The 16,429-nt window shown below is 40.2% G+C and overlaps 2 protein-coding genes across 4 annotated transcripts; one reads left to right on the forward strand and one right to left on the reverse strand.

Annotated features, from left to right (window-relative positions):
• Positions 1 to 232: 232 nt before the first annotated feature.
• On the reverse strand, positions 233 to 12,471 carry PIF1 (PIF1 5'-to-3' DNA helicase; the record flags this gene model as incomplete). Its single annotated transcript, XM_083361083.1, has 12 exons — positions 233 to 883; positions 1,249 to 1,440; positions 4,388 to 4,533; positions 5,368 to 5,455; positions 5,746 to 5,852; positions 6,635 to 6,774; positions 7,481 to 7,587; positions 7,658 to 7,772; positions 8,757 to 8,910; positions 9,004 to 9,129; positions 10,433 to 10,559; positions 11,899 to 12,471. 12 exons carry the CDS (start codon positions 12,469 to 12,471, stop codon positions 824 to 826), a joined length of 1,935 nt encoding a protein of 644 aa, XP_083217209.1. The 3' UTR covers positions 233 to 823.
• A 287-nt stretch (positions 12,472 to 12,758) lies between these two features.
• CFAP144 (cilia and flagella associated protein 144) lies at positions 12,759 to 16,177 on the forward strand. 3 transcript variants are annotated; one of them, XM_083358666.1, is made up of 4 exons: positions 12,759 to 13,010; positions 13,885 to 13,944; positions 15,632 to 15,735; positions 15,962 to 16,177. In XM_083358666.1, exons 1-4 carry the CDS (start codon positions 12,875 to 12,877, stop codon positions 16,070 to 16,072), a joined length of 411 nt encoding a protein of 136 aa, XP_083214792.1. In that variant the 5' UTR covers positions 12,759 to 12,874; the 3' UTR covers positions 16,073 to 16,177. The 3 variants fall into 3 exon arrangements, with proteins under 3 accessions (XP_083214792.1, XP_083214791.1, XP_083214793.1); XM_083358665.1 differs by lacking the exon at positions 15,962 to 16,177 and having other exon boundaries at positions 15,632 to 15,893; XM_083358667.1 differs by lacking the exons at positions 13,885 to 13,944; positions 15,962 to 16,177 and having other exon boundaries at positions 15,632 to 15,893.
• The last annotated feature ends 252 nt before the right edge of the window (positions 16,178 to 16,429 follow it).

Here is a 16,429-nt window from a genome sequence, read left to right on the forward strand (position 1 = left end):
TTTCTAGCCTGGTGCCTTAACTACTAGACCATACCATTACATTATTTTCTTAGGCAGTTAACAGAAAATTCAGAATTGCTTGCTGTGCATGTAGAACAGTACATTTTAACAAGTATCATATGGAATATTTAAGTAGCAAAATTGACTTTGCTTCAAGATATTCAGATTTTAAATTGAATTTGTTTCAAGTTCTGTTAACTAAGGGAACAAATTTCTTTTCTTGAAATTGCAGTGCAATATATACAGAGAATCTCTTTGTAGACACTAGGATGTGATGCAGATCACTCTATCTGGTTGGCTTTTAAACTTGAGAAGCCATACTGTATAAAAAACTACAATACAAAGAAAATGAAAGTGTTTCTTTTCAATCTAAAAAGTGTAAGACCTTTCTCAAAATTGGTACATTAAGAGAAGCAAAATAATCCAGGCTATTGAATTATCAATCATGCATTTATAATGATTATTAGGTAAAATTTTATTTGGTTTATTAAGGAAGTCATTGAGTCCTTTAAGTTTTATTCAGTAATGTCAAATATTATACACACAGTGTAAATGCTATTTGAAGTAAATATCCTAGCAAAATTTGACTTTCATCAAGGTGGCTTCAAGTAATTTTTAAGATCTGTCAGTGCAATCTCCAGAAACAGCATGATTTGGGTTAAAACTTAAATGTCCATTTTAGCTATATGGACTGTCCATGTTTATAGAAAACGATGTTTCATGTAATTCTTCCCTTCTTCACAATGCTTCAATGGTTCATAGACATACTGAATTTGTAGAAGCAGTTGTTCCAAAAGTAAATAAATGGTATGAAGGATTCCATTTATGTCCCTTTAACTTTTTCATTTTCTTTACCAACATGCATATAGGAATGCAAAGAGGCCTAAAGAGTAAAAACAAAGTCTCAAGTTATTAAACACCTTAGCCAAAGAAGCGGGTCAGCCCCTTATACTGAGATCTACTTTGCTCTATTAAAACTTTAAGTAATAAAATTGTGGTCTGTAGTTTATTAAAGAAGATGAGGGCAAATGGAAAATACCATTTACAAAAACGGAGACCTACAAACCAAAAATAATTGTTCAAGAGTTTGGTACTGTTCTACCCAGAAACTTCAGTAATACCACTAGTCAGTTAAAGGCCTTGCTCCAGTCTCCTATGCATCTCCTGCCCGCGCCCCCATGTATCCAGTCTGTAGAGGAATAAACTGTCCAAATTGTACTACACTGGAATAACCTAATGACAAATTACCTGATTTAAAAATTGGTCTCTCTTCAGCTCCTTGTAAAATCGCAGCACACATGGATTAGCTCTCACTACCTTGGCTTCAAAATCCAAAACTCGAAGACTTGCAAGATTACGAGCTCGAGAAAGTGCTACATATGCCTGCCCACTTTCAAAGACACGAGCTAAAGAAACCTCAGCACAGTCTAAAGTCATACCCTAGAAAAAGAAATGTGAAGATTGAAAATCATTAGTAGACAAGAGTGAGCTAGGAACACCAACAGTTAATGTATATTGAAGTATGTACATAAGTCAACTGCTAGGATGGATAGCCTGGGTTTATCTTTGGAATAATAATGGAAAACTATTCAGCAAGTGGAATTATAACTTTGAGCTTGCTGCATTCTGACTGCAGTACAAATATAACAACTTATTTTTTCCAACGTCCGTATCCTTATGATCTTGACTTATTTCCAGTTCTACTTATTCTACTTATGTAACAAACTGTTTAGCTCCAGTTTTAAAGTAATTCTCCTGACACAGGTTTTGCTATGGATGTTGTCTTAACATATATTTTTTTCTACAGAGTAATTGCTGGCATGATCAGAAGCTGAATATCTGCTCAGCTTCTACTGCTACTTTAGGCAGCTGCCGCCAGCATGCATCTCTCCTCCAATAAAGAACTGCCTTGCATGGTCTTTTTTTTTTTTTGCTTGAGTAGCAGAAGACGAGACCCCTGGTGATAAATGTACTGGTGCAATGTCTGATTGGTGCTTTTCTAAAGCACTTACCAGGTTTTATGCAGGCTTCTTATTTACATGAGTGTAGCACTTTTGAAAGAGCACCTGGCATTTAAAAAAGCTGCCCAGAAGTTCAGCTTAAACCAGGAAAAAAAATCTGGGTTCTGTAAACTATATCTTGCTTGTTCTGTTAACTTTCAACACATTACAGATTTTCTGCTGCTCTGACCAATATATTTTTGTACAGTCATACTGTTAGCACTATTTTGTCTACCCTTTTCTTCTTCATGGGCATTCACAGGCTACTTCCAGATGCCTCTGGCCATGTGGACAGAATTGGATTAATGCTGCAGGCACTACCGTTCCTTTTAAGATTACCTGAGGATGAAGTTCACATGTTCTCAATCACTTTTTCTCCCTTTAGCTTACCGTCCTCCTCCATGACTGACCTGTCATCCAGGCTATTTTCGGATATATATTTAGCATTCTTTTAATTGGACAGTTTGACAGAAGGCTAATTATACCATTCCAAGCCCTTGCCTACACTCACCTAATTGTCCTAATCCAAATAAGCAAAAGTTGTTAGTTATTTTCCAGTTGGGGAGCAATGCTTGGTAGGAAGGAAAGCCAAGGAAAGAGAAACCAAGGGAATCCACCAATTTCTTTGCTTGCTTTGTCCCAGATAAAAACAAAAAAAGGAGGGCACCAATCATCAACTTAATTACTGTGTAGCAATATATATCCTCAGAAATTGGGGCAGTAAATTTTAGGCCAGTGTACTTTTCTGATGACCCCAGAATTAGGGGATAGAACTTTAAATGGTATAATGGGGCTACCAGATTAGGGCTCCAAACACCCAGATAACAGTGGAAACCTTGATGCTCTCTGGGCTTACTTGTTTCTCACTGATGTTTCATTACCAGATCAAGTAATATCAGTACTGGTGTGTACTGTGTGTGTGGGGGGGGAGGGGAAAGGTTGCTCCCTGTTTATATACAGTAGCTTGCCCTGCCAATATTGGTGGGGGTATGGTTTTCTCCTTGGCAGTTCCTTGATTAGGTCATTGTATTGTGTGTGATTATTTGTCTAGTGCTAATCCCTGATTATCTGGATGTTGGCTACTGGAGACGATGTGTTTCGGTTCTTTTGGTTTCCCACCAAAATTGGCAGGATAAGCTACAGGTAACCCTTGACTTATGAACGTTCATGTAATGACTGTTTGAAGACACCATGGATAAAAGATACCGCTGTAGTTATGTCGCTGCATGTCAGGTGCTTGGCAACTGGCTCACATTTATGACCAGATGCCATGTCCCACAGCTCCGTGACCATGGTTTATTTCCCCCCCAATTTCCAGTGTTTTGGGCCAGTTTCCAGTCAAAACCATTCGAGATAATGGATTTGATTCACTTAATTACTGTGTAATTTGGTCGTAATAACTGCTGTAAAAAGATTTAAAAAAAACAAAGTCCAATCTCGTGGGTACTTTGACTTACAACCACAACTTCTGACCAAAATTCCAGTCCCAGTTTTGGTTGTTAGTTGAGAATTACTGTACTATATATAAACAAGGAGGAAAATCTACACGAATTCTCACTGTTACCTGGGAGGGTGGGAGGTCAGGTGAAGGAGAAATTGCCTACAGAAATCACTACCCTTATTAATCCTCCCCACCACAGAGTAGAGAAATTGGATAGAAAGGGATTTCTTCTAAACTTCAACAGAAAGGCTGTTGTACTGGCAGTAGGAAAAGGTCAGACAAAGGAGAGATTGCTTACAGAAATTGCTTGCTTTCTTCATCCCCTCCCCCTGCAAAGCAGAGATTGGAAAGAGATTTCTAGAGAGTACTATGCCTGTGGTTCCCAGCCTTGGGCTGCTGACGTGATCGGATTGCTTTTAGAAAAGCAAATAGCTTATTTTTTTCCAATCCCCTTCTCTTCAATTAATCTACTCTGTGAGAATGGGGTGGGGGGGAACACAGGTTGGGCACAGGAGGATGTCTACGAACTGTAATGGCAATCACATGACTGAGGGATACTGCAGAGGTCATAAATGAGCTGTAAAATTGTTTTTTTCCACATTGTTGTAACTTTAAACAGTCACTGAACAAAAATAGCCAATAACTGAGGATTACCTGTGCATTGCATTATAAGATCTATTTTAAAGTTTAGGGATAAAGTTGTACATTAATGACATTTAGTGTGCAGTTTTGGTCTGCTCAGTTTTATAAATCATTGGTAGGAACAAAACAAGTTGGATTCCATCAGGTATGGGCAAAAAAGAACAGAACTGACCAATAATTTTTCAGCATTTTAACACTGATAGGGTCTAGTAGAAAAAGCAAAATTCTGCCGTTACTTAGAGAAGTCCAGTGATAGACCATTATTACTGTTTTGTTTCCCACAAAAATAAGATGGATAACAAACCTGGCTCTTGTGGATAGAAATGGCCCAGGCCAGCTTCAGGGGTAGCTGTTGGCGAGTAAGGTAAGTGCCTGCTGGTCCTTTAAAAACCAATCGCTCCAGTCCAATAACATTAGTCACGCCACAAAGAAATCTCACTTTGGGCAGACCTATAGCAAAACACAAGTCAAAGTACTTCTACATCTATTATTCGGTACTGCAATATGTCACTACTGATAGTTACAGGTAATCCTCAACTTACAACCATAATTTAGCCTCATAGGTTGTAGCTGTTGTTAAGTGGGTCACCATATGACCGTGCCTGATTTTATTACCTTTTTTGCAGGGATTAAGCAAACACTGAAGTTAAATGAACTCTCATGGTCATTAAATGAAGCCATTGGTTTTTGCCAGAAAACAGAAGTAAATGGTGATTTCCAGCCAAAAAAAATGCCAAAAATTGCAGTCATAAATAAATCTGGTTGGCAAGCACCCTAACTGTGACCATAGGGCACAAAGCCTAGGGGGAGGCGCTTAGAACTTTAAAACCAGATTGCAAGTATCAAAAGGTTGCTATGCAACCAGTTGTAAATTGGGGACTACCTGTGTAGGTAATATGCCAAACTACCATCTATCACAGTATTTTATAGAATGACTGTCCACTATCTGTGAAGCAAGACTGTAGTAAATCTTCTAAAGGAACAATGCACAGGATTACATTAGAAAGTGAAATCTGGACATGATCTGTAGCAATGGAGATTGTTAGAACTGACCTAGATAGTTTGGGGCAAAAAGAAAGGAATGACACTTTCAAACAAATTTCTGAAAGGAGGAAGGGTGGAGGTTTTTATGTATATGACATAACTTTTTTGATGAGTTTCCTATTTTTTATTAATATTAATGCCAGTGTTGCATTGCAATCGTAACAGTTGAATGTACTTTCTTCATTCCACATGACTACCCATGAGGAGAGCATCCAAAGTGTGTGCCCGTCAGAAACCAACCTTTCCCTTCAGTTTCAAATCCAATCACAACTCCACGAGCCCCATTCACCAGACCTTGAGAAACATCAAGATTCTTTGTAAGCATCACCTATTAAAAAAGGAAAGACACAGGAATGCTTTTGTGGATTTTTCCATGGCACCTTCTAAAAGTAGATTTACTTCCACTGCATGCTAACGAAACCATCCTCCACCCATTTGCAGGTAAGGGAATCACCCAGAGAAGTGCTTAGCGATTAGGATATAGGTGTTAAAATCACGGAGACTCTAGCATTTGGCGAGATCTGATTCCAGATGTGAATGTGTTGCAAAGAAAGAGAAGGATCTCAGAAGCAGCCACAACACCTCTGTCTCAAGCAGTGCTCAGGTTTGTTTGTTCACCTGGGCACCTTCTTTGAGTTCAATAATGCTCTTCACAGGACACTGTGCATCAAGAGTCTTTGCCAACATAGGATCACTGTCAACAGCCTTGAAAGACCTTAACTGTCCTGGAAAAGAAATAACATTTTATTTACTAGAGTTCTGATGGCAGTGTTGCAAACTTATATCCTCTCAGACATCCTGCAACACTACGCTTGTTATTATTTTTTTCAAATTAATAAATAGGAATGGAAACTGGCATGCTTTAAACTAAAGCTCCAGCCTCTAGAAATGAAGACCTTTAAAATATTGAACAAATAACAAAGTAGGGGACTACTGGGCACAGATTTGTAAATAAGTGCAGTTGCGATAAAAGTAGTAGCAGGGAGGGAGGAGGATGGGGGAAATAACAGAAAAGTAAAGATTTGGCAAGCAACATACCTACCTGGTTAATTTCTGAGAAACTGAGGTCCTGTGACTCATAAAAAAATATGTGAGTAGACAACCTAACAGTGCATCTAGTTTATGAAGCTGTCCCACAGTCTATTCTCAAATTTCCAGATTTATCCAATTGGTGCAAATGAGTGGGGAACTTCTGGCTAAAATTAGTTTGAAAAAAATGCTTCCTAAATAATGTTCCAGGAACTGACCACAAGCCTCTCAGTTTATCCTTCTACAACCACAAATATTTTGAACATCAAGAGTTCACAGGATTCCCAAAGTACAACCTTATAATCTCTACAACTGATAAGACAGTATATCACATTTCATTCAAAACAAAAATGATATGAAATAATTCCTATTATTGGTTCTAAGTTTTTACAACTCGTATGGGAAGTCATCTTCTTTCTCAAAGGCAAAGAAAGAGCTACTTACTGTATCTCACTAGGCGTTGCTGCCTGATTCTTACCAGATAATTGCTGCAGCTGCATGCTGTTTGTGAACTCTACATCATCCTTGTGAGTACACAACCGTGTAGCCAGTATTCCGTCTCTCTCCACTTTTTGCATTACTGTTTGGGTCAGCAGTCTGACGACTTCCTCTGTACATCTGTCAGATTGCAGAAGAGCATGGGTGTCAAACTCGTTTGCATCACGTGTTGTATCGTAATGTATCGTGACATTTTTTTGCCTTTGAGGACCTGAGGTGGGCGTGGCCTGCACACAACACATCCAGCCAGCGGGCCACCAGTTTGATACCCCTGCAGCAGCAGTATTTAAAATCACAAGAGCTAAGACCTGTAATTGAGATCCATGGGTGTGTAGAAATCCTGGCATCAGAGCAACTCTAAAAAACACTAAATATTTATCTATTGGACAAATTGTACTGTATGTTTCCCTGCCTATTGAGAAAAAAAGACCATTCCTCCACACTAACTTCCTATCCCACTTAACTCTAGTTCCATCAACTCCAACCAGTCTGGCTAGTGATAGGAATAGCTGAACCAATGAATCAGAAAGGTTGCCATAACAATTGCCACAAATTATTTCATTGGTGGCAAATATCACCCAACATTTCTCTTAGGATCCCACCATTCAAAGAATGTTACATTCGAAGTTTTGTGAAGAATTAAAAGAAAATGATGAAACCTCAGTCAGCACTCAAACTTGGCAGATATAACACTGTCAACGTTCGGAAATAAAATGAGGGAGAGATGGGAAAAGAAGGATCTCTAGGTTTCAATCATTCCATCCCAAGAGGACAGATCCCCATCCTTTCCCACCTGATGGTTCTAATGAACAAGAAGACATCTCACCTGCCAAGACGGACAGCGTTCAGAAGAGAAATGAACTCCTTGTCAGTCTGTCTCCGAACCTCTGTCAACTCCATGTTGAGATGGATGCATTTTCTCCAGCTCTTTGCCTGTAAAAGCACACTCCAGGTCAGCTAGTGACTGACCACATAGTCAGAAACAGCAGCAACTGCAACAGACCTGGAAACAGAACTTGGGCTGTCTGTGGTCCTTGGCAACGGGAGGCAATTGCAAGAAGTCTCCACAAATGATAAGCTGGATTCCTCCAAATGGATCCTCACATTTCCTGACATTTCTAGCCAGAAAGCAAACAGAACAAAGATTCAAAAGAGGTTTTTTAATGATCTGGGCCAGGAAAATTGAATGCAGTATCCAAAAATCACCTTTTTAGTGTATTAGGTCTGCAATTCCAGGATTTCCAATCAAGCAGGAAAAGCTCCAAATTATGAAAGGATAAGCCATACTCCCATTTCCAACAGCTGGCTTTCTTTTTTCTTCCTTCCTTTCCTTTCCTTTCCTTTCCTTTCCTTTCCTTTCCTTTCTTCCTTCCTTCCTTCCTTCCTTCCTTCCTTCCTTCCTTCCTTCCTTCCTTCCTCCCTCTTATCTCTAGACGTACAGTGACAATAGTGGCTACAGTCCTAATCCCCCACAGGTTTCCAATCCATTGCAACAGCCCATAATTCCTCTAAGGGTTAATCACACCATTGGCACATTCCCTTCCAAAACCTGAAAAGCACTTCAGGGATTTCAGATACTTTGGGTGGGGTGGATGGAGAATATATTATGTGCTTCATAGTATGCTCAAGAGTTAGTGGAGTTGAGACTATGTGTCACAGCTAGAATCTAAGCCAGTTCATGAGTTAACCAGATGACCAATCTTTTAGTTATTAACACTATATTACTGCAGCAGAGAGGTGGTTGAATAGCTATCTTGCTGAAATCTCATGACTCTCAGCAGTTTATATACCGTAAGTAAAAAAACAACAACTATGGTACAATATGATTAAAGGGATAAAAATAAATCATAAAGTTAATAACCAAGATAGAGATTAACAATAAAACTAACAAAAAAGATGACATAATAGTTAAGGATTGTGAACCTTCTCTGGAAAAACTGTTTTCAACAAACTTCTAAATGTCACGTAGGAAGAAGCTAATCTAATATCCATAAGGTGACTGCTCCTTAGCAGTCTGCAACACTTCCTGTGGTATTCTAGATCCATTTACTTAGGAACAGTGTAAGTATAGGAATACATTCAAAAAAGGAGGTTCTACATACCTAGCCACTGCCTCCAGTTTATCAAAGAATTCCCCTTCCACCATTGAGATCTCATCAATGATCAGACAGCGGCAATTCAGCCACTGCTGCCGAACCCCAGGTCTCTGGGCCAGCTCAAGACACTGATGCAGAGGGGCCTTTCCTGACCCGATACCTACAAAGGGGAAATTAAGAGGGCGGGAGAGTGGCATACCAGGCCTAAATTCTTTACAACCTCTCTCCTTCCCAGGATTTGAACTCCGGTTACCTGCAAAAGCATGGAGTGTGATGCCCCCAATCTGACATGCTGCTACTCCTGTGCTGGCTGTGACATAAGTGCCATTTGGAGGAAAGGAGGCCACAATCTTTTTCAGTAAATAGGATTTCCCGGTTCCTTTGAAAACAAAAGTTACTGTTAGAGAAACAACATTCGATTCATTCAAAGTTGCTCATATTCTCCTCTCTACAATTTATGATTATTTAGGGAGTATTTAAATGGCAAGTACTATACAAAGTTTCCTGTGCTTAAGGGTTGGTATTTAGGATGCAACAGTGGGTCAATTTTAAAAGAGAGCAACTGCTCTGAACCAGGGACTTTGTGCGTGTGTATTAAAGAAATTTTTAACAAATTAAAAAACATGGGAAAGAAATAGAGTACATAAAGAAAAATAGTGCATAGTGAGAAAAGAAAAGGGAGAAAATGGAAAAAGGGGGGGGGAAAGGAAAAATTATAAAGAAGCGTCTTGTGATCTTCCTTGCAGCAATTATAAATGCATTTACATTTTACCCTCTCTCTGAGGTTACATCATAGCTTCCTTCTTTCCATAAACTGCCTTTTTAAAGTCCAAACGGTAAGAGCAAATAGTGTTAAGGTCATGCTGCAAATAAAAAATGAAGATTCCAAAAGAAGTGAATAAATATAGTTCGGTGTTGAACAATGGAGTCCTTGATGAGCTTGGTGTTTCTGAGCTTGATGTTTCACTACCTGATTAGGTAACATCATCAGTGCTACTGAGAGTGGGGTTTGCTCCCTGTTTATTTATAGTAGCTTGCCCCACCAGTCTTGGGTTTTTTTCCCCCCTTGTTAGTTCCTTAATTAGGATATTGATTTACAATACAGCTTGGGTTTCGGATTTTACCATATCCAATAATCCTCAGAATTATCCTAATCAAGGAACTACCAAGGAGAAAATGACCACCTCACCAACACGGCAGAACAAGCTACTGTATATAAACAGGGAACATACTCTCCACAGAGTAGCACTGATATTACCTGATCAGGTAATGAACTGTCTGTGAGCAAACAACCCACACTCAGAGATCAGTAAGGACTCCATTGTTCAACCCCGAGCTACATTTATTCACTTCTATTGGAATCTTCATTTTTTTTTATTTGCAACATGACCTTAAGACCATTTGCTCTTACCTTTTGGACTTTTTACTGACAAAAGCGAACTTGGGATGTACAGGTCTGACAATTAAAAAAGGGCAGTTTATTACTAAGAATTCCACAAAACATGAAAATAATCTATTCATACACACTCAAAAGAAATCCAAAAACCATTAGGTAAATCTCTTATGAATAACAGCAGCGGGAGCTATTTAGCTTGAATCCCCACCATAGTCATAGAAAAGATCTGGGATTCCTAATTTGAAGTGACTAATCATATACACCCTTCTCACCCCTTTTCATTTACCAGCACTCCCTGTGAAGAAGACATTCTTTCCACTCAACACAGCACTCAGCACTCTGGACTGCTCCTGGGAAAGGGTTGCTCGAGAGCTCATTAACCAAGGCTTCTTCACCTGCTGTTCTTCAGTCATCTGGTGGGACAATCCACATTTAACTGATGTTCCAAAGGCAGAAATCATACATTTGAATCTCAGGAAATTAGAGCTTATTATTAGAGTGGCTGAGTGCCATTCAGGGTTTACACTTTTATCTCTTTGCCAAAGAGAGAAGGAAAGAACGAGGGAAGATGAGTTGGGAGTGCGAGTTCAGTTCTGGTGGAAATAGATGTATATGTATTATGTATACAATCTATTTTGTTTTTATTTCTACTTTTCTTCTTTTCCTTCTTTTTTATATTTTTCTTAGTGTTGACCCGGAATTAGGAGACAGCCTAAAAGGTAAAGGTTCCCCCGCACATGCGTGGTAGTCGTTTCCGACTCTAGGGGCCGGTGCTCATCTCCGTTTGAAAGCCGAAGAGCCAGTGTTTGGTCTGAGGACGTCTTCTGTGGTCCTGTGGCCGGCATGACTAGATGCCAAAGGTGCACAGAACGCTGTTACCTTCCCACCGTAGTGGTCCCTATTTTTCTACTTGCATTTTTACGTGCTTTTGAACTGCTAGGTTGGCAGAAGCTGGGACGAGTAACAGGCGCTCACTCTGTTACGCAGCACTCGGGATTTGACCCGCCAAACTGCCGACCTTCTGATCAACAAGCTCAGCGTCCTAACCCACTGAGCCACCGCGTCCCTTAGGAGACAGCCTAGGAAGTATCAATTGTGAATATGTGCAGATGGCCCTACTGTCTTTGGGCACTTCCAGAGTCCTGGATGCAGGGTCATGAAAGGACAGCAAGGAAAACACCCAATGTCCTAACCCACCCGGGAACGTAGGATGTCTTTAGGGAAACACCCGAAAGGGAACTTTTTTTTAGCTACTACTGCTTTCTCCCTTCTTATCTACAGTGTGCCAGACTTACTAGGTGAAATCTTTATCTTATGAATCTCAGCTTTGCTGGGTGGATTGCTTACTATGCAATCAGAAAGAATAAACACAAGGATTTCTTGTCATTCGGGGCTTCTCTCTTTTAGAGGAGCCCGTCTTTGTTCAGCTGAATAAAAACGTAAAGCTTAAAGGCAACTTCTGGTTTCCTGTATTTTTTTTTCAATCAAGCAAAACCACAGAGCCTGCACAACATTAGTTTGTATTAGTTTTTTATCCTTTTATTTGTAAACTTTAATAAAATTATTGGCAAAAATCTATCTTCCTAACATGTTATGATCTAGTCAATATACTCAATGGCCTTCTTGGATTTGGGGAAAGTACCATCAGAGGGCATGACTCTCTGTATCTTTTCTTTAGTGCTTAGTATTATTTATGCTTATAGTATATAAGCAAATACTGTATTATCTTTTCAGGCAGACGATAGCGCTTACCTGTCTCCCATCCACTGATTCCATAGGACGCTTCCGAGACCTGCAGCGTAAAGTCTGTCCTTTCGTGGGGGTGGCTGTAACCTTAGCCAGAGCTTCTCCGGCATTTGCTTGTTGCAAATCGCGGACTTGCACCGGGCTTACTGTGTCAAATGTGCGTGGCAAGCTAGAGAGGAGCCTTGTCCGCTCAGCCACCGGCCGCGTTCTGTGCTGGCTGGCTTCAAATTTGATGCGCAGAGTCTGAACAAAGCGACGCAAGCGATCCGGAGGACAATTAGAGAGCAGCAGCTGCACATAATTGGAACCTACGGGACCCAACCGGATCGAGCTCTTCCCATCCTTCACAAAACGTGTGAAGAGTCGCATTTCATTCTGTCGCAAAGGGAAGTTCTGCAGACGGCCTGGACCCGAGGTGTTCGTCACCTGCAATACCAGTTCGCGAAACTCATTCCGCCCAAGGGTGACCCAGGCATCTCGCAGGAGCAGCCGATTCGGGGCCGCCGCTGCACCCAGATGCTCAACGGCTACCGTGCAGCGAATCCTCCCATCCAGCTCTGAGTCTTCTGCCGGTTGCATTCTGAGGCGTGAAAGGCGAGACAGCAACACACAAACATGACCGAACGAGATCGAGACCCCGACTCACGTCTACGTCCTGTGCGGAACAGACACCTTAGCGTGCTGTTGAACAAGCCGGGTTTTGAAAAGACATCTTCACGTTAAAGTCGTGCTGTGGACTCACGCGGATTCAAATGTTTTCTACCGGCCGCAACGACCAATCAGCACTTTGGAAGCTTTAATTTTTTTAGCCAATAAAGAGAGGGAGGGGAGGAGTTAGAATTTCCGGCTTGCGACGTTCTTCGTCAATACGTAGCTGGGAGACCAGAAGCGACGATCTCCGCCCCTGGATACGCTCAGCCCTAGACTACAAAGCGTCGGCAGAGGTTCTGGAGCGATTGACAGTCGCTCTAAGTAACGCCGCATGGCTGTAGCTAAGGGGGTCGTAAAGGAACCATTGGATCCGGTAAGCCAGAACAAGATCTTCTGTGAGACGGTCCGGAAGGAGCTGCGATGCCAGCGCCTGCATACCGAATATGCGTTAAACCCGCTCATGAAAGGTAGGTGGGGCTGGAAGAAGGCAGTTTTGTGAAATACAAGTAGTCCTAGACCAGGGGTAGGCAACCTTGGCTCTTTTATGACTCGTGGACTTCAACTCCCAGAATTCCTGAGCCAGCATGGCTGGCTCAGGAATTCTGGGAGTTGAAGTCCACGAGTCATAAAAGAGCCAAGGTTGCCTACCCCTGTCCTACACTGAACAACAGTTCATTTAATGACGGTTCGAAGTTACAAGGGCACTGGAAAAGTGACCTTATAACCGTTTTTCATGCTTACGACCGTGGCAGCATTCCCCGTGGTCACATGTTCAAAATTAAGGTGCTTGGCAACCGGTTCATATTTATGACAGTTTGGAATGTCCTGGGGTCATGTGATCAGCTTTTGTGATCTTCCGACAAGCAAAGTCAATGGGGAAGCCAGGTTCACTTAACAACCAGGTTACCAGGTTAACAAATGCAGTGATTCGCTTAACAACTGTGGCAAGAAGGGTCGTAAAATGCGGCAAAACTCACTGAACAAATGTTTCATTTAGCAACATACATTTTGGGCTCATTTGGGGTTGTAAGATGACCACCTGTATTGCTCCCTTTCCCTTTTTTTAACGTATCCTTGCTATTGAATGTAATCAAAGCCTGATGTAGACCAAATTGATATATAAAGGGAGTGTAACGAAAGATAAGAGACCTGGCTGAAATCATCAGTTTCTATGCGTGTTTTTGGTTCTGCAAAAGTCTGCATTTCAAACTAAATGTTACTCTAAAATGTTCCCAAAGGTAAGGAGAACTTTCTCATTCTCTTAGTCTAAAACAAAGTTTAAGATAGCTTTAATCTGAAGATCAGCAATAGCTAATTCCATAATCTTGTTTTTGCCCCCAGTTCATGCCTTAACTGGGAAGCCTGCCTCTTGGCATGATAACTTAGAGGAGCCTGCAGATGGTAAGACACTGTTACAGCAGTTTTTTAAATTGCAGTTTGTTATAGATGCTGATATTTTATTATTATGGTTGATTGCCAAATGTTTAGACTGGATTTAGTATTACTATCTATCACAATGTGAAGCTGCCAGTCCTTTAGCTGATATTTGCTTTCGTATGCTTAGTTTTTCTCAAGTACCTAGAATGCCCTAATGTATTATTATGGTTCATGGCAGTTAGCCAGTTGTTCAGATTGGATCTGACATTTTTATTCACTTATCAAGCTCCTTCCAAGGACCTGGGATAGGCAGTGTGGATGTTTGGTGATGTTACAGATATTGTTGCAGGATGTAAGCTGTTCCAAGTAAAGCTGGCTTTTGCAATTGACTCGTGGTGAATTTTGTCAATGCTGATGGTGTTCAAGTGGTGCTCCAGTTGTTTTGGGATTGCACCCAAGGCACCTATTACTACTGGTACTACCTTTGCTCAAAAAAGTGCTTACATTTCCTGTCTGTAAAATGATGCCATCAAATTTGACTTCACCCCTTTTATTCACACAAGCCCATCATACTATTTTCTTTTGGGTTAACCAACATCGTGTAAAATTCTGCAAAGAAATTAGGGCATGAGGTAAGAGAAAAATGAAGAGGAAATATAACTAAATCTATTTTGCAAGGTCCAATCTGGGTTGGTCATTGGGACCAGGTTTGGTCTTCTGAGCTTTCGAACTCATGCTGAAGCCCAACTCAGAGAACTTCTCTCACCAGAATGTGAAACAAAACACATTCAAATGCAAACAAAAATCTAAAGTATTCTAAAACGAAAAGTGGGCTCATTAGATGGATGTACAAGTTGCTTCTTGGCCAAGATCAAGTGTAGGATTTTTTTTGCCTCTCCCACATTTTCAAAAAAGTATCTTCTGTAATTATATTTTGTATTGGCACCTGTATTTCTATAAATTATGCAAAGTATTGTCTAAAACTGACAGCAGGATATAAAATTTCTTGGATTTTTTTTTTAAATCCCGTTTATATCCCGCCCTTCTCCGAAGACTCAGGGCGGCTTACAATCTAAGAAGCACAAATCAATGTGCTTAGCAATAGCCTTCATTCTATGTATACGCCTGCTTATTAGGCCTTTCAGCCCCCCCCCCAGCGGCATTTTTTACAAAGTCAGCTTATTGCCCCCAACAGCAAAAATTAGGGCAAAATCTAGATCAGAATGAGAAGCCATGATACAAAAATATGAGCATGTTACTAGGCAGAAATTGTTCATGATCTACAATCTAACATTAAATACAGGAAAAGATTAAATGCATATTTAAGTATGTTTATCAAGTCACACAAAATGTTTTGCAGTTTTGCTTCATTAAACATACAAGATATAAATGCCACATCAAAGCTGCCTAACTTTTCCCCAGAAAGAACCATTAAAGCAATTTAATAAAGTAAAATTTTGTGCTTTGTTTTGGTGTTCTATTTTATGTCAATCATCTTGTGACAGTATTTCTTGAATAGCATCATGTACTGTATATTCCAAAGTAAAATACCTAATGCTGGATACAGACCTGTAAGTTATGCAAACCAAAATATCATTAAATGTTCAATAGAATTCACAATTTACATTAATTCCAAGTAATCTAGTTGCACACATTTACTATTTCACACGCAATTTACCTAATAATTTCTGTCAATGCTTTAACTCAACAGCTAAATTCCTAAAACTTATTCATCATGCTGCACTTGAGCCACCCAAGAAATACACAGAACCCCAAACTGAAAGTCAGGAAATTGGTTGGTTTTCCACACCACTGGTAAGTAGGACTTCAGTGAAAGCTAAATATTGTGGGAAGACTGCCATGCACATTTTGAAATACTGCTATGATCAAGATGAGCCTTCACAGGAAGATACGATTTTGGAAAGCTTTGAAAGGGTTCAGGTGGTATCAAATGGGTAGTCAGATGAGAGTAAGTTATACTGAAGCATCCAACACTTTGTTCCTTTATGTTCTTATATTAAAATCATATTCTCTTTCACAGATCAGTATCAACCGGAACGATAGTAGGTTGCACTTTCCAAGTCGGAGCACTGAAATCAGCAGGTACATGGATGCTATGTGGCGCTTGAAGGCAATGACCAAAACCAAATAAGGCCGTAGTAACATCAAGGGATTTTACTGTGAAGACACTAAACTTTAATTTAGGATTTCTGCCATGCAAGATTACCATCTTGTCATTGTAGTTGGTTATTTTAAGAAAGGAAGCTATCTTGCTCTCTGAACTTTTAGTGGTTGCAAAATAAACTTGTTCCCAAATCGTGTGTGAGAGTTATGTGTGTGTTTTTCATGTTAAGATACCTAGGCAATGAATTTCTCATCCATAATTATGCCATCTCTCTTGAGTACTTGTATGCACAATTCATGATATTCAAGAGAGAATCAAGTGCCATTATGTGAAGGAAATAATGAAGCGGTTAAACAGAGGTACCACTGCCATACTTGGCAAGCC

This window comes from Vipera ursinii (genome assembly GCF_947247035.1).
Source record: "Vipera ursinii genome assembly, chromosome: 3".
NCBI classification, from domain to species: Eukaryota; Metazoa; Chordata; class Lepidosauria; order Squamata; family Viperidae; genus Vipera; species Vipera ursinii.

What these genes read in the sequence shown, in the direction of transcription:
- CFAP144 (XM_083358665.1), top strand. Translation starts at nt 12,875, where the DNA reads ATGGCTGTAGCTAAGGGGGTCGTAAAGGAACCATTGGATCCGGTAAGC. An exon ending in GTTAAACCCGCTCATGAAAG is followed by an intron (nt 13,011 to 13,884) that starts GTAGGTGGGGCT and finishes TTTTGCCCCCAG; the next exon opens with TTCATGCCTTAACTGGGAAG. An exon ending in CTTAGAGGAGCCTGCAGATG is followed by an intron (nt 13,945 to 15,631) that starts GTAAGACACTGT and finishes TTAACTCAACAG; the next exon opens with CTAAATTCCTAAAACTTATT.